The sequence below is a fragment of the Hyperolius riggenbachi genome, chromosome 4 (assembly GCF_040937935.1).
Source record: "Hyperolius riggenbachi isolate aHypRig1 chromosome 4, aHypRig1.pri, whole genome shotgun sequence".
In the NCBI taxonomy this organism is placed as follows: Eukaryota; Metazoa; Chordata; class Amphibia; order Anura; family Hyperoliidae; genus Hyperolius; species Hyperolius riggenbachi.
The window spans coordinates 202,114,935-202,139,067 of record NC_090649.1 but is presented as its reverse complement, the minus strand read 5'-3'; the positions used below and the strand labels follow the sequence as shown (position 1 = coordinate 202,139,067).

Here is a 24,133-nt window from a genome sequence, read left to right as displayed (position 1 = left end):
GTACTGTAGGTTGACTGTTAAACACACATTTAGACAAACCATGGCAAATTCTCCTACTGTACGTGTCAGAATGTAGACGTAGCTTAAAAGAATTTAAAATGACTAGTCAGTTAATTTTATTGCACCTTTGAGATACTTTGTGGCTGAAATCATGTGTAGCATAATGTATTAGGGAAGCAGAAAGCATATGACTAAATAATCGCACAAAGCATATGACTCAATAATCACACTGAAGGTCTGTACTACATTACAGTAATAATCTTGCTCCGTCATACCATTTTCATGGGATGTGTAAGAACGACTCCATACAGTCTAATGAGATTGACGTGATCGAGGGAGTGCATGGCATTGACTTCTCTAATAAAATCATCTAGGGCATCTGGCTGTGTAAGAACATCTGTCTTCAAGCACTTTACTGCAACATTAAACTTGGAAGAGAGATATAGCAAATGTCATCAGTGCATTGTTTCCAATGGTACTTAGCTTGCAGACACACTTTCCTAAACTCTATCAAACATAACAGATTGTAAAATATCAGCTATGCTAATCATTTCTTAACAATAAACATTCACAAATGAAATGCACCATGTGGAATACTCCATGAGAAGAAGTAAGATAACACATATGAGACAAACTGGACAGCTAACAAATAAAATGTATTATCCTTACAATATAACATTTAAATTATAGCAGTACATAGTACTTATGTGGATGACAAAACATAGGGCTGTGTATAACAATTCACTTATATAAGGTGACCATACATGCAGTTAAACGTTTCTCCTGAGTTTTCTCCAAGGAGATAATTTTTAAATTTGTTTTTAAAATTACTTTTCATCACTTTGCAAATAAAAAAGTAGCAAAAAGTAGGTGAAAAGTACTAACAAAACTATCTTGAATATTTTCTTGTTTGCTGGTGGTCAAAAGGGGAATTTATTGACAACGGCCCATATGCATTTAAGTTTTTCTCCTGAGTTTTCTCCTAAGTGATATTTTCAAACTTGTCAATAAAATGTCCTTTTAACTACTTCCCGACCGCCGTATAGACAAATGGCGGCCGGGAAGCAGACGCCGCAAGGACCGCCGTATTGACAAAATGCGGCGGTCCTTGTTTGGGCATGGGCGGAGCGATCGCGTCATCCGTGACGCGATCCTCCGCCTCCGCCTGTCACCGCTCGCTCGCCGCAACATCCCGCCGGCCATACGGAAGCGCCGGCGGGATGTTAACCCGACGATCGCCGCATACAAAGTGTATAATACACTTTGTAATGTTTACAAAGTGTATTATACAGGCTGCCTCCTGCCCTGGTGGTCCCAGTGTCCGAGGGACCACCAGGGCAGGCTGCAGCCACCCTAGTCTGCACCAAGCACACTGATTTTCTCCCCCCCCCGCCCCAGATCGCCCACAGCACCCATCAGACCCCCCCCCTGCCCACCCCCCAGACCCCTGTTTGCACCCAATCACCCCCCTAATCACCCATCAATCACTCCCTGTCACTATCTGTCAATGCTATTTTTTTTTAATACCCCCCCCCCTGCCCCCTGCTCCCTCCTGATCACCCCCAACCCCCCAGATTCTCCCCAGACCCCCCCCAGACCACCCCCCCCAATGTACTGTATGCATCTATCCCCCCTGATCACCTGTCAATCACCTGTCAATCACCCGTCAATCACCCGTCAATCACCCATCAATCACCCCCTGTCACTGCCACCCATCAATCAGCCCCTAACCTGCCCCTTGCGGGCAATCTGATCACCCCCCCACACCAATAGATCGCCCGCAGATCCGACCTCCCAAATCCATTGTTTACATCTATTCTCTCCTCTAAACACACACTAATTACCCATCAATCACCCATCAATCACCCCCTATCACCACCTGTCACTTTTACCTATCAGATCAGACCCTAATCTGCCCCTTGCGGGCACCCAATCACCCGCCCACACGCTCAGATTGCCCTCAGACCCCCCCTTATCAATTCACCAGTGCATTCATTACATCTGTTCTTCCCTGTAATAACCCACTGATCACCTGTCAATCACCTGCCAATCACCTATCACCCATCAATCACCCCCTGTCACCCCCTGTCACTGCCACCCATCAATCAGCCCCTAACCTGCCCCTTGCGGGCAATCTGATCACCCACCCACACCATTAGATCGCCCGCAAACCCGCCGTCAGATTACCTCCCAAATGTATTGTTTACATCTGTTATCTTCTCTAAACACCCACTAATTACCCATCAATCACCCCCTATCACTGTTACCTATCAGATCAGACCCTAATCTGCCCCTTGCGGGCACCCAATCACCCGCCTACACGCTCAGATTACCCTCAGACCCCCCCTTATCAATTCGCCAGGGCATTATTTACATCTATCCTTCCCTGTAATAACCCACTGATCACCTGTCAATCACCTGCCAATCACCTATCACCCATCAATCACCCCCTGTCACCCCCTGTCACTGCCACCCAACAATCAGCCCCTAACCTGCCCCTTGCGGGCAATCTGATTACCCACCCACACCAATAGATCGCCCGCAGATGCGACATCAGATCACCACCCAAGCGCAGCGTTTACTCTCCTCTAAACACCCACTAATTACCCATCAATCACCCATAAATCACCCCCTATCACCACCTGTCACTGTTACCCATCAGATCAGACCCTAATCTGCCCCTTGCGGGCACCCAATCACCCGCCTACTCGCTCAGATTACCCTCAGACCCCCCCTTATCAATTCGCCAGTGCAATATTTACATCTGTTCTCCCCTGTAATAACCCACTGATTACCTGTCAATCACCTATCAATCACCCATCAATCACCCCCTGTCACTGCCACCCATCAATCACCCCCTGTCACTGCCACCCATCAATCACCCGCTGTCACTGCCACCCATCAATCAGCCCCTAACCTGCCCCTTGCGGGCAATCTGATCACCCACCCACACCAATAGATCTCTCGCAGATCCGACGTCCGATCACCTCCCAAGTGCAGTGTTTACATCTGTTCTCTACCCTAAACACCCACTAATTACCCATCAATCACCCCCTGTCACTGCTACCTATCAGATTAGACCCCTATCTGCCCCTAGGGCACTCAATCACCCGCCCACACCCTCAGAATGCCCTCAGACCCCAGCCCTGATCACCTCGCCAGTGCATTGCTTGCATCTATTCCCCCCTCTAATCACACCTTGAGACACCCATCAATCACCTCCTGTCACCCCCTAGCACACCTACCCATCAGATCAGGCCCTAATTTGCCCCGTGTGGGCTCCTGATCACTCGGCCAAACCCTCAGATCCCCCTCAGACCCCCTTCCGATCACCTCCCCAGTGCATTGATTGCATCTATTTTCCCCTCTAACCACCCCCTGAGACACCCATCAATCACCTCCTGTCACCCCCCTAGCACTCCTATCCATCAGATCAGGCCCAATACAACCTGTCATCTAAAAGGCCACCCTGCTTATGACCGGTTCCACAAAATTCGCCCCCTCATAGACCACCTGTCATCAAAATTTGCAGATGCTTATACCCCTGAACAGTCATTTTGAGACATTTGGTTTCCAGACTACTCACGGTTTTGGGCCCGTAAAATGCCAGGGCGGTATAGGAACCCCACAAGTGACCCCATTTTAGAAAAAAAGACACCCCAAGGTATTCTGTTAGGTGTATGACGAGTTCATAGAAGATTTTATTTTTTGTCAAAAGTTAGCGGAAATTGATTTTTATTGGTTTTTTTCCACAAAGTGTCACTTTCCGCTAACTTTTGACAAAAAATAAAATCTTCTATGAACTCACCATACTCCTAACAGAATACCTTGGGGTGTCTTCTTTCTAAAATGGGGTCACTTGTGGGGTTCCTATACTGCCCTGGCATTTTAGGGGCCCTAAACCGCGAGGAGTAGTCTAGAAAACAAATGCCTCAAAATGACCTGTGAATAGGACGTTGGGCCCCTTAGCGCACCTAGGCTGCAAAAAAGTGTCACACATGTGGTACCGCCGTACTCAGGAAAAGTAGTATAATGTGTTTTGGGGTGTATTTTTACACATACCCATGCTGGGTGGGAGAAATTTCTATGTAAATGGACAATTGTGTGTAAAAAAATCAAACAATTGTCATTTACAGAGATATTTCTCCCACTTAGCATGGGTATGTGTAAAAATACACCCCAAAACGCATTATACTACTTCTCCTGAGTACGGCGGTACCACATGTGTGGCACTTTTTTACACCCTAAGTACGCTAAGGGGCCCAAAGTCCAATGAGTACCTTTAGGATTTCACAGGTCATTTTGCGACATTTGGTTTCAAGACTACTCCTCACGGTTTAGGGCCCCTAAAATGCCAGGGCAGTATAGGAACCCCACAAATGACCCCATTCTAGAAAGAAGACACCCCAAGGTATTCCGTACGGAGTATGGTGAGTTCATAGAAGATTTTATTTTTTGTCACAAGTTAGCGGAAAAAGACACTTTGTGAAAAAAAACTATTAAAATCAATTTCCGCTAACTTGTGACAAAAAAATAAAAACTTCTATGAACTCACCATACTCCTAACGGAATACCTTGGGGTGTCTTCTTTCTAAAATGGGGTCATTAGTGGGGTTCCTATACTGCCCTGGCATTTTAGGGGCCCTAAACCGCGAGGAGTAGTCTTGAAACAAAAATGACCTGTGAAATCCTAAAGGTACTCATTGGACTTTGGGCCCCTTAGTGCAGTTAGGGTGCAAAAAAGTGCCACACATGTGGTATCGCCTTACTCGGGAGAAGTAGTATAATGTGTTTTGGGGTGTATTTTTACACATACCCATGCTGGGTGGGAGAAATACCTCTGTAAATGACAATCTTTTGATTTTTTTACACACAATTGTCCATTTACAGAGGTATTTCTCCCACCCAGCATGGGTATGTGTAAAAATACACCCCAAAACACATTGTACTACTTCTCCCGAGTATGGCGATACCACATGTGTGGCACTTTTTTGCACCCTAACTGCGCTAAAGGGCCCAAAGTCCAATTAGTACCTTTAGGATTTTACAGGTCATTTTGAGAAATTTCGTTTCAAGACTACTCCTCACGGTTTAGGGCCCCTAAAATGCCAGGGCAGTATAGGAACCCCACAAATGACCCCATTTTAGAAAGAAGACACCCCAAGGTATTCCGTTAGTAGTATGGCGAGTTCATAGAAGATTTTATTTCTTGTCACAAGTTAGCGGAAATTGATTTTAATTGTGTTTTTTCACAAAGTGTCATTTTCCGCTAACTTTTGACAAAAAATAAAATCTTCTATGAACTCACCATACTCCTAACGGAATACCTTGGGGTGTCTTCTTTCTAAAATAGGGTCATTTGTGGGGTTCCTATACTGCCCTGGCATTTTAGGGGCCCTAAACCGTGAGGAGTAGTCTTGAAACGAAATTTCTCAAAATGACCTGTGAAATCCTAAAGGTACTCATTGGACTTTGGACCCTTTAGCGCAGTTAGGATGCAAAAAAGTGCCACACATGTGGTATCGCCGTACTCAGGAGAAGTAGTATAATGTGTTTTGTGGTGTATTTTTACACATACCCATGCTGAGTGGGAGAAAGATCTCTGTAAATGGACAATTGTGTGTAAAAAAAATTAACAAATTGTCATTTACAGAGATATTTCTCCCACCCAGCATGGGTATGTGTAAAAATACACCCCAAAACACATTATACTACTTCTCCTGAGTACGGCAATACCACATGTGTGGCACTTTTTTGCAGCCTAACTGCGCTAAGGGGTCCAAAGTCCAATGAGCACCTTTAGGCTTTACAGGGGTGCTTACAATTTAGCACCCCCCAAAATGTCAGGACAGTAAACACACCCCACAAATGACCCATTTTGGAAAGTAGACCCTTCAAGGTATTCAGAGAGGGGCATGGTGAGTCCGTGGCAGATTTCATTTTTTTTTGTCGCAAGTTAGAAGAAATGGAAACCTTTTTTTTTTTTTCTCACAAAGTGTCATTTTCCGCTTACTTGTGACAAAAAATAATATCTTCTATGAACTCACTATGCCTCTCAGTGAATACTTTGGGATGTCTTCTTTCCAAAATGGGGTCATTTGGGGGGTATTTATTCTATCCTGGAATTCTAGCCCCTCATGAAACATGACAGGGGGTCAGAAAAGTCAGAGATGCTTGAAAATGGGAAAATTCACTTTTTGCACCATAGTTTGTAAACGCTATAACTTTTACCCAAACCAATAAATATACACTGAATGGGTTTTTTTTTATCAAAAACATGTTTGTCCACATTTTTCGCGCTGCATGTATACAGAAATTTTACTTTATTTGAAAAATGTCAGCACAGAAAGTTAAAAAAATCATTTTTTTGCCAAAATTCATGTCTTTTTTGATGAATATAATAAAAAGTAAAAATCGCAGGAGCAATCAAATAGCATCAAAAGAAAGCTTTATTAGTGACAAGAAAAGGAGCCAAAATTCATTTACGTGGTAGGTTGTATGAGCGAGCAATAAACCGTGAAAGCTGCAGTGGTCTGAATGGAAAAAAAGTGGCCGGTCCTTAAGGGGTAGAAAGCCCTAGGTCCTCAAGTGGTTAAACCACCATAAAGCATGAAAACCCTTAAAATATATATATATTTTTAATAGTACATTTGCACCTACTTTTTGGTAGTTTTTAAATTCGAAAAGTGTTGAAAACTTAGTTTAAATAGAAGAAAAAAAAATGCAATCTGTTTGAAGTATTCCCAATCAGTCCCTTATATTACACAATCAAGATTGTATGGTGTACGGCCAGCTAAAGACTAGATCTATTCAACCAAGAATGACAATAATTTCATCAGGGATTTAATATAAATATACTTTTTTTTTACTCTAGGCTAAGGACACAGCTGGGGGCAAAACCTATTATTAGCATTGATGGCACTGTTAATAAAACTAACAGTACTGAGCTGCCAGTAGCCAAATTGCAGATGTACCAATGACAACATTTTCTAAATATACACGTACCATAAAAAATAAAATAGGGTGATAAAAAATGTAGTATACAACTCTTCTTCTATGGAAAACAATTGCTCACAGACACTTGCATTCATTTCTAGTTGTACTACATATATGACTACAAGGGTAAGGCCCAGACATAGGTATTACATTAGGAAGACAAGAGCCTACCATTTTGCCAGTAGGTGTGTTCCATTCTCCCCTTCTGACCACCCCAAAAGAACCATCTCCAAGCTTCTCAAACAGGGAAATGTCATTTTCACTGATAAGACAGGTCAGGGCCTGCTGACCTTCAGGGGGTGGAGGGCTGGGAGGTTTTCTAAAAGTACTCTGCGGCAGAGGTGGAAATTCTGAGTCTGGTCTCTTCCCACTGAATACCTGTTATCAAAAATAGATACAAGTTATTACTAGTTTTATCTAAAAGAAAAATAATATAATAGTTACATTAATTATGTAGCGCACTATGCGCCCAATGACAGGATGGAGGGCTCATCACAGCAAAATACTGTCAACAAGATGTCCTTGCTAATGTCAAAATCTTGTATAGTAGAAAAGAGAAAAGACTTTACATAATAATGTATAGGAAACATTATTATACATATAATTAGTAACTCCTCACAAATGAATCAAATGTAAATTCTAATTTCTTAGAAGATGAGGAATGAGATGCTACTATTTATGACTCTATGTAAACTTATTGTAGCTTGGAAATTGACCAATCGAATGCAACAGCTGCTGTGTTTGAATGACCTATTGTCAAAGAGCAATAATCTGCATCAAATAAGCATCAACTCAAAGATGCATATCAATAACAATCTCTGGTTAGAGTTGTTATGCTTTTTAAAACCAGTACAAATCTTGCAATTCTGAAGTTTTGTGTATCACAACACAATAATAAGAATCATCTGCTCTTAAAATCAGGTAAATACCTTATGAACAAAAATACATCACATACCACACAGTGTCATTTTTATTTAACCTCCTTGCCGGTCCAATTCCCGCCGGCAAGGAGGCAGCACAGTACTTTTTTTTAAATTTATTTTTTTCAAATCATGTAGCGAGCCCAGGGCTCGCTGCATGATAGCCGCTGAGCGGCGGCATCCCCCCACCCACTCCGATCTCCTCCTGTGATCAGAGTAAGCAGGAAATCCCGTTCAGAACGGGATTTCCTGCAGGGCTTCCCCAGTCGCCATGGCGACGGGGCGGGATGACGTCACCGACGTCGGGACGTCAGAGGGAATCCCGATCCACCCCTCAGCACTGCCTGGCACTGATTGGCCAGGCTGCGCAGGGGTCTTGGCCGGGGGGAGGGGGGGCATCTCCGCGCGGCGGGTAGCGGCGAATTGGCGGGTAGCGGCGGCGATCACGTACCACACGCAGCTAGAAAACTGCTAGCTGCGTGTAGGAAAAAAAAATTATGCAAATCGGCCCAGCGGGGCCTGAGAAATCCTCCTGCGCAGGTTACCCCGAGCTGAGCTCGGGATAACCGGCAAGGAGGTTAAAGGACAACTGAATTGAGAAGAATATGGAGGCTGCTGTATTTATTTTCTTTTAAACAATACCAGTTGCCTGGCAGCCCTGCTGGTCTATTTGGCTGCAATAGTGTCTGAATAACACCAGAAACAGGCATGCAGCTAATCTTGTCAGATGTTACAATAATGTCAGAAATATCTGCTTTGCTGCATGCTTGTTCAGGGTCAATGGATAAAAGCAATAGATGCAGGAAATCATCAAGATAGCCAAGCAACCAGTATTGCTTAAAAGGAAATTAATATAGCAGCCTCCATATCCCTCTCGCTTTAGTTGTCCTTAAAGAAAGACTAACAAACAGAGGTGTACGGGACTTTATTGTACAAGCAGGACAATGTAGTAAGTGATTTCACTGATTGGTATACTGGTTGCTATGGGATACCACAATTCACATACTTATTTTTATACGGTTTCAGTGACCTGGTGCATATTAGTACTTTGAAAAGCTATACAATTCATCTCAGTTTACAGATAAAAGGCAGGCTAGGGTTGCAGGCTGCCTCACAGTGGTCTAATGTAGGGGTCCCTGTGAGAAATGTATATTTTAGGCTTACAGAAACGTAATGCTGATAGCATGATGGATTTTTTGGAAAAGTGTAGCAAATCTTTCAACTAGGACTAGCAGCTTCCGCTGGCAGATAGGCCTGCAGCTGGATGAATCCATTCTCCCCTCAGTGACTGACTCCTAGAAAGGAAACTCTAGGACAACTGCTGACACTGTGTGTGACTGTGTGTGTGTGTCACTGTGTGTGTGTGTGTGTGTGTGTGTGTGTGTGTGTGTGTGTGACTATGTGTGTGTGTGACTGTGTGACTGTGTGTGTCTCACAAGCCGGGTCCAGTATGGAGAGTGTCAGGACATGTGATACTGAGTGGGTGGGTTCTATTTTCAGAGTAACCCCAGACACAAATATTCAAACACTGCAGACACAGGACAGAGGACTGAAGCAAAGTTTCAGAAATGACAATATTAAGCTCTTTCATTCAGTAATGAATAAAAACATTGGACTTCAGTAAACTCCACATATGCCCTTTCAGCAAGGAAACCTTGGATACTTACCTGTGGCAGCCCTGCAGTGCGATCCCTGGTGATATTTCCTCTCTAAGCACTGTCCACACAGTCCCCTGCACACCAGCAGCTATGGCAGCGTTCCCTGGTGATATATCCTCTCTTGGCACTGTCCACACACAGTGCCCTGCACCCCAGCAGCTATGGCAGCGTTCCCTGGTGATATATCCTCTCTTGGCACTGTCCACACACAGTGCCCTGCACACCAGCAGCTATGGCAGCCCTGCAGTGCGATCCCTGGTGATATTTCCTCTCTTAGCACTGTCCACACAGTGCCCTGCACACCAGTAGCTATGGCAGCCCTGCAGTGCGATCCCTGGTGATATTTCCTCTTAGCACTGTCCACACACAGTGCCCTGCACACCAGCAGCTATGGCAGCCCTGCAGTGCGATCCCTGGTGATATTTCCTCTCTTAGCACTGTCCACACACAGTGCCCTGCACACCAGCAGCTATGGCAGCCCTGCAGTGCGATCCCTGGTGATATCTCCTCTTAGCACTGTCCACACACAGTGCCCTGCACACCAGCAGCTATGGCAGCCCTGCAGTGCAATCCCTGGTGATATTTCCTCTCTTAGCACTGTCCACACACAGTGCCCTGCACACCAGCAGCTATGGCAGCCCTGCAGTGCGATCCCTGGAGATATCTCCTCTCTTAGCACTGTCCACACACAGTGCCCTGCACACCAGCAGCTATGGCAGCCCTGCAGTGCAATCCCTGGTGATATTTCCTCTCTTAGCACTATCCACACAGTGCTCTGCACACCAGCAGCTATGGCAGCTCTGCAGTGCGATCCCTGGTGATATTTCCTCTCTGGGCACTGTCCACACAGTGCCCTGCACACCAGCAGCTATGGCAGCCCAGCAGTGCGATCCCTGGTGATATCTCCTCTCTTAGCACTGTCCACACACAGTGCCCTGTACACCAGCAGCTATGGCAGCTCTGCAGTGCGATCCCTAGTGATATTTCCTCTCTTAGCACTGTCCACACACAGTGCCCTGCACACCAGCAGCTATGGCAGCCCTGCAGTGCGATCCCTGGTGATATATCCTCTCTTAGCACTGTCCACACAGTGCCCTGCACACCAGCAGCTATGGCAGCCCCGCAGTGCGATCCCTGGTGATATTTCCTCTCTTAGCACTGTCCACACAGTGCCCTGCACACCAGCAGCTATGGCAGCCCCGCAGTGCGATCCCTGGTGATATATCCTCTCTTAGCACTGTCAACACACAGTGCCCTGTACACTAGCAGCTATGGCGGCCCTGCAGTGCGATCCCTGGTGATATTTCCTCTCTTAGCACTGTCCACACAGTGCCCTGCACACCAGCAGCTATGGCAGCCCTGCAGTGCGATCCCTGGTGATATTTCCTCTCTTAGCACTGTCCACACAGTGTCTTGCACACCAGCAGCTATGGCAGCTCTGCAGTGCGATCCCTGGTGATATTTCCTCTCTTAGCACTGTCCACACACAGTGCCCTGCACACCAGCAGCTATGGCAGCCCTGCAGTGCGATCCCTGGTGATATTTCCTCTCTTAGCACTGTCCACACACAGTGCCCTGCACACCAGCAGCTATGGCAGCCCTGCAGTGAGATCCTTGGTGATATATCCTCTCTTAGCACTGTCCACACAGTACCCTGCACACCAGCAGCTATGGCAGCCCTGCAGTGTGATCCCTGGTGATATATCCTCTCTTAGCACTGTCCACACACAGTCCCCTGCACACCAGCAGCTATGGCAGCCCTGCAGTGCGATCCCTGGTGATATATCCTCTCTTAGCACTGTCCACACACAGTCCCCTGCACACCAGCAGCTATGGCAGCCCTGCAGGGCGATCCCTGGTGATATATCCTCTCTTAGCACTGTCAACACACAGTGCCCTGTACACTAGCAGCTATGGCGGCCCTGCAGTGCGATCCCTGGTGATATTTCCTCTCTTAGCACTGTCCACACAGTGTCTTGCACACCAGCAGCTATGGCAGCTCTGCAGTGCGATCCCTGGTGATATTTCCTCTCTTAGCACTGTCCACACACAGTGCCCTGCACACCAGCAGCTATGGCAGCCCTGCAGTGCGATCCCTGGTGATATTTCCTCTCTTAGCACTGTCCACACACAGTGCCCTGCACACCAGCAGCTATGGCAGCCCTGCAGTGAGATCCTTGGTGATATATCCTCTCTTAGCACTGTCCACACAGTACCCTGCACACCAGCAGCTATGGCAGCCCTGCAGTGCGATCCCTGGTGATATATCCTCTCTTAGCACTGTCCACACACAGTCCCCTGCACACCAGCAGCTATGGCAGCCCTGCAGTGCGATCCCTGGTGATATTTCCTCTCTTAGCACTGTCCACACACAGTCCCCTGCACACCAGCAGCTATGGCAGCCCTGCAGTGCGATCCCTGGTGATATATCCTCTCTTAGCACTGTCCACACACAGTGCCCTGCACACCAGCAGCTATGGCAGCCCTGCAGTGTGGTCCCTGGTTATTTCTCCTCTCTCAGCACTGTCCACACAGTGCCCTGCACACCAGCAGCTATGGCAGCTCTGCAGTGCGATCCCTGGTGATATTTCCTCTCTTAGCACTGTCCACACACAGTGCCCTGCACACCAGCAGCTATGGCAGCCCTGCAGTGCGATCCCTGGTGATATATCCTCTCTTAGCACTGTCCACACACAGTGCCCTGCACACCAGCAGCTATGGCAGCCCTGCAGTGTGGTCCCTGGTGATATCTCCTCTCTCAGCACTGTCCACACAGCGCCCTGCACACCAGCAGCTATGGCAGCCCTGCAGTGTGGTCCCTGGTTATTTCTCCTCTCTCAGCACTGTCCACACAGTGCCTTGCACACCAGCAGCTATGGCAGCTCTGCAGTGCGATCCCTGGTGATATTTCCTCTCTTAGCACTGTCCACACACAGTGCCCTGCACACCAGCAGCTATGGCAGCCCTGCAGTGCGATCCCTGGTGATATTTCCTCTCTTAGCACTGTCCACACACAGTGCCCTGCACACCAGCAGCTATGGCAGCCCTGCAGTGTGGTCCCTGGTGATATCTCCTCTCTCAGCACTGTCCACACAGCGCCCTGCACACCAGCAGCTATGGCAGCCCTGCAGTGTGATCCCTGGTGATATTTCCTCTCTTAGCACTGTCCACACAGTGTCCTGCACACCAGCAGCTATGGCAGCCCTGCAGTGTGGTCCCTGGTTATTTCTCCTCTCTCAGCACTGTCCACACAGCGCCCTGTACACCAGCAGCTATGGCAGCCCTGCAATGCGATCCCTGGTGATATTTCCTCTCTTAGCACTGTCCACACAGTGCCCTGCACACCAGCAGCTATGGCAGCCCTGCAGTGCGATCCCTGGTGATATCTCCGCTGTTAGCACTGTTCACACAACGCCCTGCACACCAGCAGCTATGGCAGCCCTGCAGTGCGATCCCTGGTGATATTTCCTCTCTTAGCACTGTCCACACAGGCACACAAAGCGTGTAAAAAGTATGCCCACCCATTAATCCTTTAACCCTCATGTAAATTCGGTGACCAGGAAAGTGAAGCCTGCGCATGTGTTGCCCCAACCCGAGCAATACCAACCCGGATTGCTATTTTAATAAGTGTAATGCATGAGTTAAAGTGAACCTCCGAACTAAAAATATACTCAGCAGAACTGAAAAGGCTTGATGTTTCTTTAACAGTTTCACAGCATCAGAACTTTTCTTACCAAAGCATCATTTTTAGCTGCATTTTTAGCTAAGCTCCACCCATCAAAGAAAACTGCCCTGGCTTTTTTCCCCTGATGCTGTGCAAAGCATGATGGGAATTCTCTGTTGTTATTCACGTTGCCTAGCAACTGGGAAAGGTGATCAGCACACAGGACAGTTGGAACTGCGTCTCATGCGCCATGTCACCTCCTTTCAACCAAAAAGATGGCTGCTCTCATGAAATCAAACATTTGCCTGTTCTTTTAAAACAGGGTGGGTAAGAGATTATATTACCTATCTATTTTAATTAACATAACTTATGTAACTTAATGACAGTATGTTTGTTTAGGCTGAAGTTCCTCTTTAAGGAGATGGAAGGGGGCGTTAAAAAACATTGTCTTTCTGTACATCGTCTTTATCTCAAAGTTAGGGACGGGGGCCCTTTCCCACTTCCTTGTGTCCCAAGAAGGATGAGGGGTAATAGTAAGAGAGTAATGGTGACATTTAGAAACAGCCTTAATAATATGTGGCCTCTAGATATCTTCTCTCACCCATCAAAATGAGTACCGTTGTATATTAGTATCTTTTCCCACAAGGAGTTAAGAAAAGACCCACATTGTGTTATTTTAATGAAATAAATTACAGAGTTGTTTAAATCGAATTTGCAAGAATCCAGCACTCAATCAATGCCTATATTCCAATAAATGTTTTCTTCTTCATCTGTAATTCTTCTGTCTTGCTTGCAAAATGCTCCCCATCCTGTATGCCTTGCAAGTGAATGCTTCTTAAAAAGGAACTGTAATCAAGGATTGAATTTCATCCCAATCAGTAGCCAATATCGTCTTTCCCATGAGAAATCTTTACTTTTTCTTGAATAGATCACAAGGGGGCTCTGTATGGCTAATATTGTGGTGTAACCCCTCCCACAGTGGGATGTCAGCACCTAGGTACTGCCATCACACTGTGGGAGCCTTGTTGCATTGTGGGAAATAACGGTTTCCAACTGCCAAAAAAGCAGCATCTCCTTTCACAGACATCACCTGCCAGCAGTAAAGATGTCGCCACCTGTGATACATTTCAGAATGCAAATCAGAGAGAGGAAAGATTTTACAATGGGCAAACACTGACTAAATCATTTATAATTATTGTAAAAATTAAGCAATTTTTTTCCATTAGGATATTTTCACTGCAGATCCTCTTTAAATACTTTAATTTGCTTATTTGAACATCAAATGATTTTGTATTTTTACACTGTTATTATATTTGCTTGATTATATTATTTTTTCACATGTCTGTTAGACCATAACTAAATATGAATTGCATGAGCCTGATTTATTTAGGCTCCGTTCACACTGCACGCGTTTCCAGCCGCGTTTTGGAAACGCGTGCAGGTGGCCGACACGCACCACATCAGACAGTGCATAGAGTGCACCGTCTGATATTCACACTGCATGCGTTCCGGACCTGTGCGGTCCGGGAACGCATGCTGCACGCATTTTTTGCCAAAACGCGTGGCTGTCCCATTCAGATGGCGTGCGTTCGTACGCGTTGCATTCCGCGTGCTTACCCGTCCGCGTTTGTAATGTGAACGCGGCCTAACTAGGACTGTGTAATTCTGTGAATGAAGAAAATATTTGATTGTGGACTACCTGAACAAAACACGCCATCTGCATGCTCGGTAATAGGCATGTGCAGCCTGCAATGGCAGATCTGAAATTACCATGTAATTCCCAGCCATCACTATGCTCCCAGAGACTATAGTGGAATCTGGAAGCCCCCTCAGTAATAAGGGAGCTTGCAGAAATCCCTCTACTCAGGAGAATGTGTACAGGGAGACATGAAATCCTTTAACTCATTCTCACTGTCAGTTAAAAGTAAGAAGAGAAGAAAAAAACACACACAAACACACCATCCTATATAATAAAACCCGTGTCTCTGCGCCCTGTCCCTGTGTGTGTGTGTGTTTCTGCTTCCAGACCTGACAGTTTGCTGTCTGTGAATCTCATTGCATTGTGGGAAATAACAGCTTTTTTCAACTGCCAAGCAAGCAACTTCTCCCTGTATGCATATACTTCGGACAGTGCTGGGAGACGGGTGAGCAGGAAGCAGCGGTATGCGCGTTGCCAGGTTCAGCCACCATGGCCTAGCGTCCGTTTTTTTAACGGGTGGGCCTTTTTACTAGTTTTAGAAAATATTTTATTTCAAGCAAAATATTTTACAAAGTATCTTGCAGAATTCTACACACACCATCTTCTTCTATCACTTTTCCAGCGAACACTGACTGAAAATCTGCTACAGTATTGTATTAAAGCCAAGTGTAGTAATCCATATCTATTTTATCTAGTACTAGTTGACCTAAGCCTGTTTCAAAACGAGCTCTAGGTCTGTCACCACGCATGCGCCCGCCGCTCTCGCGCCCGCCCCCACCGTACACACACGTCCGCTGCGCGCACACGCCCACCCCTTGGCCCTGTCCTACCCTGCAAGCCATGCATCAGCCCCCCTCCACGTCTCTGCGTCCCTGCACATGCGCAGTTGCGCAAAGCACGGACACACACACCCACACCCTGGGATGCAGAGACACAGGGGTTTTATTATATAGGATAGTTTTTCTTGTTTTTTCCTATTTTTCTTCTGCTTTTCATCTGCAATTTTCCTATCTTGCTTGCTCCCCCCTCACTTTCCTAACACTGCTTTGCTACCAAACACTGACTGGAAACCTCTGACATTAGGATATTTTAATTTCCTGCCAGGACACCCTATTGGTCCATTTTTCGGTGTGAGGCTTATTGAAAAATTAAAATAAGCTCTAGTGGGGCTTAATTTTGGGATACTATGTGGGAAATTCAAATATTCTATTTTGGGGTATTCTGTGGAGAAGCAATGATTGATGAGTGCAGTGTTCAGGGGGGAAGAGATGATAGATGAGAGGAGTGTTTGTTTGGGAAAGGGATAATAAATGAAAGCAGTGTTCAGTGGGGAAGAGGTGGTAGAGGAGAGCAGTGTTTGTTTGGGAAAGGGATAATAAATGAAAGCAGTGTTCAGTGGGGAAGAGGTGGTAGAGGAGAGCAGTGTTTGGTAGGGAAAGGGATAGTAGAGGAGAAAAGTGTTTGGTTTGGAAAGGAATAATAGAGGAGCACAGTGTTTGTTTGGGAAGAAATGGCAGAGGAGAGCAGTTTTCAGTGAGAATGGACGGCAGAAGAGAGCAGTTTTCAGTGAGAATGGATGGCAGAAGAGAGCAGTTTTCAGTGAGAATGGATGGCAGAAGAGAGCAGTTTTCGGTGGGAATGGATGGTAGAGGAGAGCAGTGTTCAGTGGGGAAGGAATGGTGGAGGACAGCAGTGTTCAGTGGGAGAGGGATAGTTGTGGAGGGCAGTGTTTGTTGGGGAGGAGGGGCGGAGTGTTTGGTGGGATGAGATGGTAGAAGAGGGCTGTGTTTGGTGGGGTAGGGATGGTAGAGGTGAGCGGTGGGGAAGAGAAGGTAGAGGAAAGCAGTGTTCGGTGAGGAAAAGATGGTAGAAAAAAGCAGAAGTGGTGGTCTACAAGCCAAACAGAAGAATTACAGATCAAGGACAGAACAAAACATTTACTGGAAAAAAAAGATGTGAATTACAATGCTGGATTTTGGTAAAAAATAAGTAAATAAAAATAATAGAACCTGTTGGTTAATTTATTTAACCACTTAAGTAACAGCAGTCTCTGCCCCCTTAAAGCAGAATATAACCCTGCATTTCAACTTTGCTCTAAAATATTATTTACAGCATATTATATGCAAAAAGCATTTTTTTTACTAGACCAGCATTGGAAGGGTTAAACACAGAGGTTTAAAGTTCCTGGAGAGATATGCAGAAGTTCAGATAGATACATTCTATTTAGTGAAATGTAACTATTGAGAAATGTTTACACACTCTTTGGCAGTCCTCCAAGCTCCTTCTCAGTCAGAGAGATGAGTCACATTCAACACTTAGATACATTTATGTAAACAAAATGTATCTCTTTCAGCTTCGGATGCGTCTGCAGAAATCTAAAGGTACCTTAAAGCCCTGTGTAACCCTTCCAATGCTGGTCTAGTAAAAAAAAAATGCTGGTTGCACATAATATACTGTAAATAATGTTTTAGAGCAAAGTTGAAATGCAGGGTTATATTCCGCTTTAAGGACCAGAGACCGCTAGTACAAGAAGCGGCAGAATGCCAGAGAATACCAACGAATCGCCGCACATACTTGTCGCAATCGCCATCACTGCCACACGTCGGGGTTCTGGGCCACCCACTCTGCCGTCTCTATGACGGCAGAGTTCCTGTGAGCCGGTCAGGAGCCACTTACATTGTCTCCTGACCCTGTCTTTCAATGTGGGCCAATGGGAGTTGCTTACATTGAAAGACAAGGCCAGGAGCCAATGAAATCGGCTCCTGAAACGCTCACAGGGCTCTGCCTTCATAGAGAAAGGCAGAGCAAGTGAGCTGCGGTGAGAGACAAAGGATTCAGCGGCGAGAGTGACGGAAACGGTGGATGTGGACTGACTGAAATCTACACCCTTCCAGAGTAAAATGAGCCATACATTACTTTTCTCTTATGTTGCTGTCACTTACAGTAAGTAGTAGAAATCTGACATTGCTGACAGGTTTTGGGTTAGGCCATCTCTTCATAGGTGGATCTCAGGGTTTTCTTTATTTTTAAAGGGACTTAGTGAATAGCAGTTGCTCCGTCCAACTGCCAACAAAGTGTGAAATGGGCAGGGAGGCTGGCCAGCATCTTTGTATACATCTTTTTCAGAAAATGTCTTTATAAAGAATAAAGGCCATGCTGAGAATCCCCCATGAAGAGATGGACTAGCCCAAAACCTGTCGGTAATGTCAGATTTCTACTACTTACTGTAAGTGACAGCAACATAGGAGAAAAGTCATTTATGGCTCATTTTACTCTGGAAGAAATGTACTTCTTATTTGTATGTGTTTTAAATTTTAAGATTTTCGCGACAGTTCCTCTTTAAAGAGGAACTCCAGTGAAAATAATTTAATATAAAAAGGTGCTTAATTTTTACAATAATTATGTATACATGATTTAGTCAGAGTTTTCTCATTGTAAAATCTTTCCTCTCCCAGATTCACATTCTGACATGTATTACATGGTGACATTGTTACTGTGGGCAGATTATGTAGCTGTTCTGGCTTTAACAGACAGCTGTAAACAGCCATTTCCTGTGTGTGTCATTGTTACATTGTGGCAGTTTGCCCAGAGTACCGTACGGTACCAGAGCCTCTTGTGGGAGGGGTTTCAGCACAAAATCAGTCATACAGCGCCCCCTGATGGTCTGTTTGTGAAAATCATTATATTTTTCATGTAAAAGTGGGTATCAGCTACTGATTGGGATAAAGTTCAATTCTTGGTCGGAGTTTCTCTTTAAGTAGTTAAAATACTAGTTTAGTGTTTTTTTATTTTTGACTCTTTCTGGAAATGAGTAAGAGGTACTCATTCCACTGGATAGGTGTAGACATCCGGGCCCTCACTTTTTTTTTTTATTAAAGAGGTTTTCAGACTCCATCATAACTCAATCATATACTAATACCCACCTACTTAAAGCACTGGAACAACAGGGAGCAGTGGTGAACAGTTGGCTTTTCCTGGCTCCCCCATCTCTCCTAAAGTGCTGTAGCCCCTTTCTGTATTTGTTCAGCTAACTTGCTCCCAACCCTAGAGTCCTGCACTGCCCAGCACAGAGAGCACAGCTTTCAAAGCACAGCATCTGTCACTGGCTGAAAAAAGGTGAAGGTTGTCAGCACAGAGGTTAGAGAATGGATGATTCAGCTCACACTGTAGCCAACCAACAGAGAGCACAGCATGTCAATCAGCCAGTGTTAAAGGTGAGCATACTGTGTAATAAAGCAGACTGTCACAAAAACAGAACAGGGCAAAAGGTAATATAGACATTGACAAGCCAAACATAAGCTGCTTTAACATGCCCTTATACTGCATTCTAGCTTCAATCATTCCTGGGAACATGAGTGATTTTCTGGGAAGAACCTCCACTCAAAAATTAAAAGCCATGCGAGCAAGTCTTGGTCAGATGCCACCTAACCTGCATGACTGAAAAGTAGTTAATGTAAAGAGGGGTAATACATAATACTTCTGGTTGCTACGGTTCATTTGGTTTTAAAATAGCAACCAGGAATATTAACAATCTGAGATAATCTGAGATACCACTCTGTTGGCTAAAACTGAGACAGAATTGAAATGCCTAGTCAAGAATATCAAACAAGAAAGTGCCAAAGCTTGCTACTGCTTAACATCAAGAAAACTAAAATCATGTCATCTGCTCCAAAGATTCATCAAACAGATGGAGAAAAAGTAGACGTTGTAACAGATTTCATCTTCCTAGGATAGGAGATCTCTGCAAATGGTGACTGCAGCCATAGAGACACTTGTTACTTGGGAGGAAAGCTATGACAAATATGGACAAGATACTAAGGCTCGATTCTCATTTGTTGTGAAAATGTACCGGTTCGGTACGTTTTCTGCAGTCCCGAGTAACACAGGAAGCAGATCTTATTGCTAGAAATAAGGTCTGCTTCCACTTGTTATAGCGTTTGAATGTCTGACCTGCTACGCTTTTCCAGATGAGTGAATGTGCTGCCCATAGATACATTCACACCGAATGCAAAGAGAAAACAGAGTGTAGACTGAAGTGCTCCACTCCACTCTGTGCTAAATGGACCATCGCAAATGGGAACAGAGCCTAAAGGATAGAGTTGTCACTTTAGCAAGAAAGATTAGGAAAGTTAAAGCTATGGTCTTCCCACTAGTAACATGGCTGTAAAAGTTGGACCTTATAAAGGCCATGTATAGAAAAATTGATGCTTTTGAATTGTAGATTTTGAGAAAGCCCAGGACTGCTATAAGATCAAACCTGAGGCAGCTGATTTTGGTGCCAGCCCTGCATGCCTGATTTCTTTATGTGTGCTAAACTATTAATCTCCACTATATACATTTTCCTGTCAAAAAGGATTTCTGGTAATACTGTTCCTCTATGAGCCGTTTCAGCATATCCTCTTTACAAGGCTATCAAGTCTGATGTGAATTTGAAGCTGCAATTTGCACAATTTACCTGCAGTGTCACTTGCGCTTATGGTCTGTTTTCATTGGAGAGTAATAAAACACATTCCTTTGCTATATTAAACACATTGAAGTATATTCACTACACCTGGGTAAACTTTACATGTATTGCCAGAGCATTCAAAGTTTATCAAGGTATAGTAAATATACCTCATATTGAGATGTACTGCCACAGTGAGAGATGAAATGTATGTTCTCCTGAGCAAGGGCTCAAATGTGCACTACCCAGTCTTTTGTGATTGGAGGAAGGGGCAATTGAGGGCATTAGGAAACCACATCAAGCAGCTCCTGGGGATTGGTTACTGTCATAAACCACACATATGTATCCAGATAGATGGGGTTTTTCATATTACAGCAGTTATAGTGGAGAGAGTGAGTAAAAGCCTGCTTAAACCACTTCAGCACAAGCATAGCCGGCATGTAAGACGGTGTTAAAATGCAGACCCTTAAAACTTTTGTTTCTTAGGCACACTCAACACCAGGTCTTCTTTGGACCCACAATCAAGATGTCATGGATAACATAAAATTTGCTAAGTGTATTGTGATTTTTTTCTTAATTGTTAATGTAAACCAGTAGGTAAATCAGTTACAAGTACATCACAAAGCTTCTTCAGGAAAATCTGAAGTACTGTATCAGCATGTAAAGGTAATTGCGATCGTTATGCTGGGTACACACAATACAATTTCCCGTCACATGGACTGTTAATTTGAAAGGAAGTTGCATCATGTGTACATGTCCAAACTACCAAACTACTCCCAATCGATTACGGGAATGTTTTTCTCATAATAACTTCCCAAAATTGATCCAGTTATCGCTCAAGAGCCGATGTTGAAAATAATTGGTTTGATCCCGTCGATCGGATGAGAAGTTGCAATGTGTGTACCCAGCATTACTGTTTCACCTGCCCATTGCCTTTTTCAACAATTTAAATAGAAAACTGTTTTGAAATCAAAACTTTGGCTCAATACAATAAACTTTGCTCCTGAGTTTTCTCACAGGAGAGGTTTTCCCACCTTATCAATAAAACACATTTTCAGCCCCAAGCAAGGAAAAGAAGTATTCAATATAAGTTTTACCAAAGTTTGATATTGCATTACTTGCCTACTTTTTAGTACTTTTTTTTTTTAATTCTTTGGTACTAAAAATGTATTTTGTAGATCATATAAGAAAACATCTAGGGGAAGCCTAAGAGGAAAAGATAATGAATACTAATGATAAATAATGAATTAGGGCCGTGGTCTCAGCATAACTTTGTGATCTGTATGTAGTTTTTAAAAATGACACATAGTACTGTCCCCATAATGTGAAAGCCCCAGCAATTATCAATGATAACTCACCTTACTCATCCAGGATTTGCGCTTACACATTGCTTTTCTGCGCTTCACCGCTTCCCAGAGACGTCTCTGGCCTGTTCAGTATGATGAAAAGAGACATGACCATGAAATGCTGCTATTGTACATGTGTTTCAGAATAAACTAAAGTAAAACTACAAGCATAACATTTTGTGCCTTTTAATAAACCAAAAAAAAAAAGGATAAAAACGTGTCAGGTTTTTATCCCGTTTTGGGCACCCATTGGTGAGATTTCATCCTCATATTCAGATGGCCCTATCACCAAGACTGAAAGCACAGTGAATCTTCTCAAAGAGGAGAGGATTCAGACAGCAATACAAACATCATCACTGTTTTAGTATTTTCAAATGGTTTACCACTTCACACTATTCATATGACAAAAGCACAAGACCTGACTAAATTAAAGTTAAACACCATTTGGTCTGACCCTCTAAAGGAGGATATAATAAAGCATAACATTCAATAAATTATTAAAATATTGAGCACAGAAGTAATATTTATTATATAGTGACTGAGTTCATAATCAGCTTGATGGAGGCTCCTATGAGGCAAGGTTTGAGGTACCGTTATATTGTAGTGGTCCTCTTCTTGTCATAAAGCTAATAAAATACAAGTCACCCTCAAAAAACCCCCTATGTAACCTTACCCCAAACATTGCCTCATAAGGGTCTCCATCAAGCTGATTAGGAACTCACTCTGTCATTTTATAATAATCATTACCTCTGTGCTCAATATTCTAATACTTTTTTTAAGTGATGTTTGTTTATATCTTCCTTTAGAGGGTCAGTCCTAACTGTTCGATATTAGACAACATTTCAGCAGAAATCTTGTCCAACACTGATCTGTCTGCTGCAGCTGCTAGCTTTGTACTGCCCAATGCAATATAAGGCTACAGAAAACTTCAATCACAAATTGCTGCTACCTATGACCCCAGCCATCACCTCATGAGACTGAAAGGCATGTATAATCAAGTAAAAAAGACTGTAATCAAAAAGATTTCAGTCCACTAGAAGATCACACATTTGATTTGCCGCATGTGTGCTCACTGAATGAAGCCTGCGTCTTGGCATCAGATGTTACCTGTGTGTGAACAGTGGGTCTCACAGCTAAGCTGCTAGCACTCATTCACAGCTTTGTCAGTCCAGCTGTTGTTTGAACAGACTGTGCTATTACTAACACTCACACAATGCGGTGTAGTAAACTTGTCAGCCCCGAGCCCCTGTTGACTGGCAGGACTGTGACTAAATCTGAATTTAGTACAGCTGACCAAACTACAGTAGCATATTTACATTTGCATCACATTGTAAGTAGGACTGAACTCACAGAGAAGACACCCTCAACCACCTGTGGTACTCCATTTCAAATTACTTATGAATACACTGAAAATAAGAGTATAATGTTTGAATAGCTCAAACTAGTTTCCATGCAACTGGAATAAACAACAATGACAGTATTCTTTTAGCTCACTTAGCCCTAGCCAAAACTAGGGCTTCAAAAGACAACTGTAGTAAGAAGAATATGGAGGCTGCCATATTAATTTGCTCCTAAACAATACCAGTTGACTGGCAGCTCTGCTCATCTATTTGGCTGTAGTAGATCCTGAATAACACCAAAACCAAGCATGCAGATAATCCAGTCAGATCTGACAATAATGTCAGAAACACCTGATCTGCTGCATGCTTGTTTGGGGCCTATGGCTAAAAGTATTAGAGGAAGAGGATCAGCATGATAGCCAGGCAACTGGTATTGCTTATAAGGAAATAAATATGGTAGCCTCTATATCCCTCTTGCTTCAGTTGTCCAGCTACATCTTTATTTGGAATTTTGCTGAGCTCTCTCCTCTGTGTAGGGATGGTTATTCAAGTTTTACATACAGGGCATAATAAGCACAAATCATCTAGTCCTTAGCATCTTCTAAAAATATGCAACTCTAACCTAACTAAGGTATGAAGCAACACACAACTTATTCCATTGCGTCATTATGTATCAACAATGAAGTCAAAATAGGGAACAAAACAAAGTACAACCCATGATGCAGTTACTTGTAGAACCACCATTATTATCAATAAATTGAAGTACAGTAATTTTTTTTCTGTATGTATCACTCTCTTCCCCTACTGGAAAGGAATCTTTGTCCACTGTTCTTTACAATGTTGCTTTAGTTCATTGAAATTTATGGACATTTATTTATGCTCAGTTCACTTAAGGTCCCACCACAGCATTTGACTGTTCCACAGCAATCCCTTGATTCTTTTATTTTTCAGACATTGGCCTTAATTCACGGAGCTTTATCAAACACTTTATCAAACGTTTGATAATTTACCTCATGGGTAAAATCTAATTTTGAATTCACTAAGGTGCTATAGATTTATTGAACGTT

General features: G+C 44.0%; 1 protein-coding gene across 7 annotated transcripts in view; it reads right to left on the bottom strand.

The window, feature by feature from the left end:
• Positions 1-24,133, bottom strand: part of TNK2 (tyrosine kinase non receptor 2) — a 238,558-nt gene that overhangs the window by 53,651 nt on the left and 160,774 nt on the right. For all 7 annotated transcript variants that reach the window (XM_068281242.1, XM_068281243.1, XM_068281240.1 and 4 more), the window contains 3 exons: positions 21,739-21,809; positions 7,168-7,374; positions 276-428 (listed from right to left, as the gene is read on the bottom strand). In XM_068281242.1, coding sequence (XP_068137343.1) covers positions 276-428; positions 7,168-7,374; positions 21,739-21,809 — 431 coding nt within the window. The remainder of the gene's footprint in view (positions 1-275; positions 429-7,167; positions 7,375-21,738; positions 21,810-24,133) is intronic.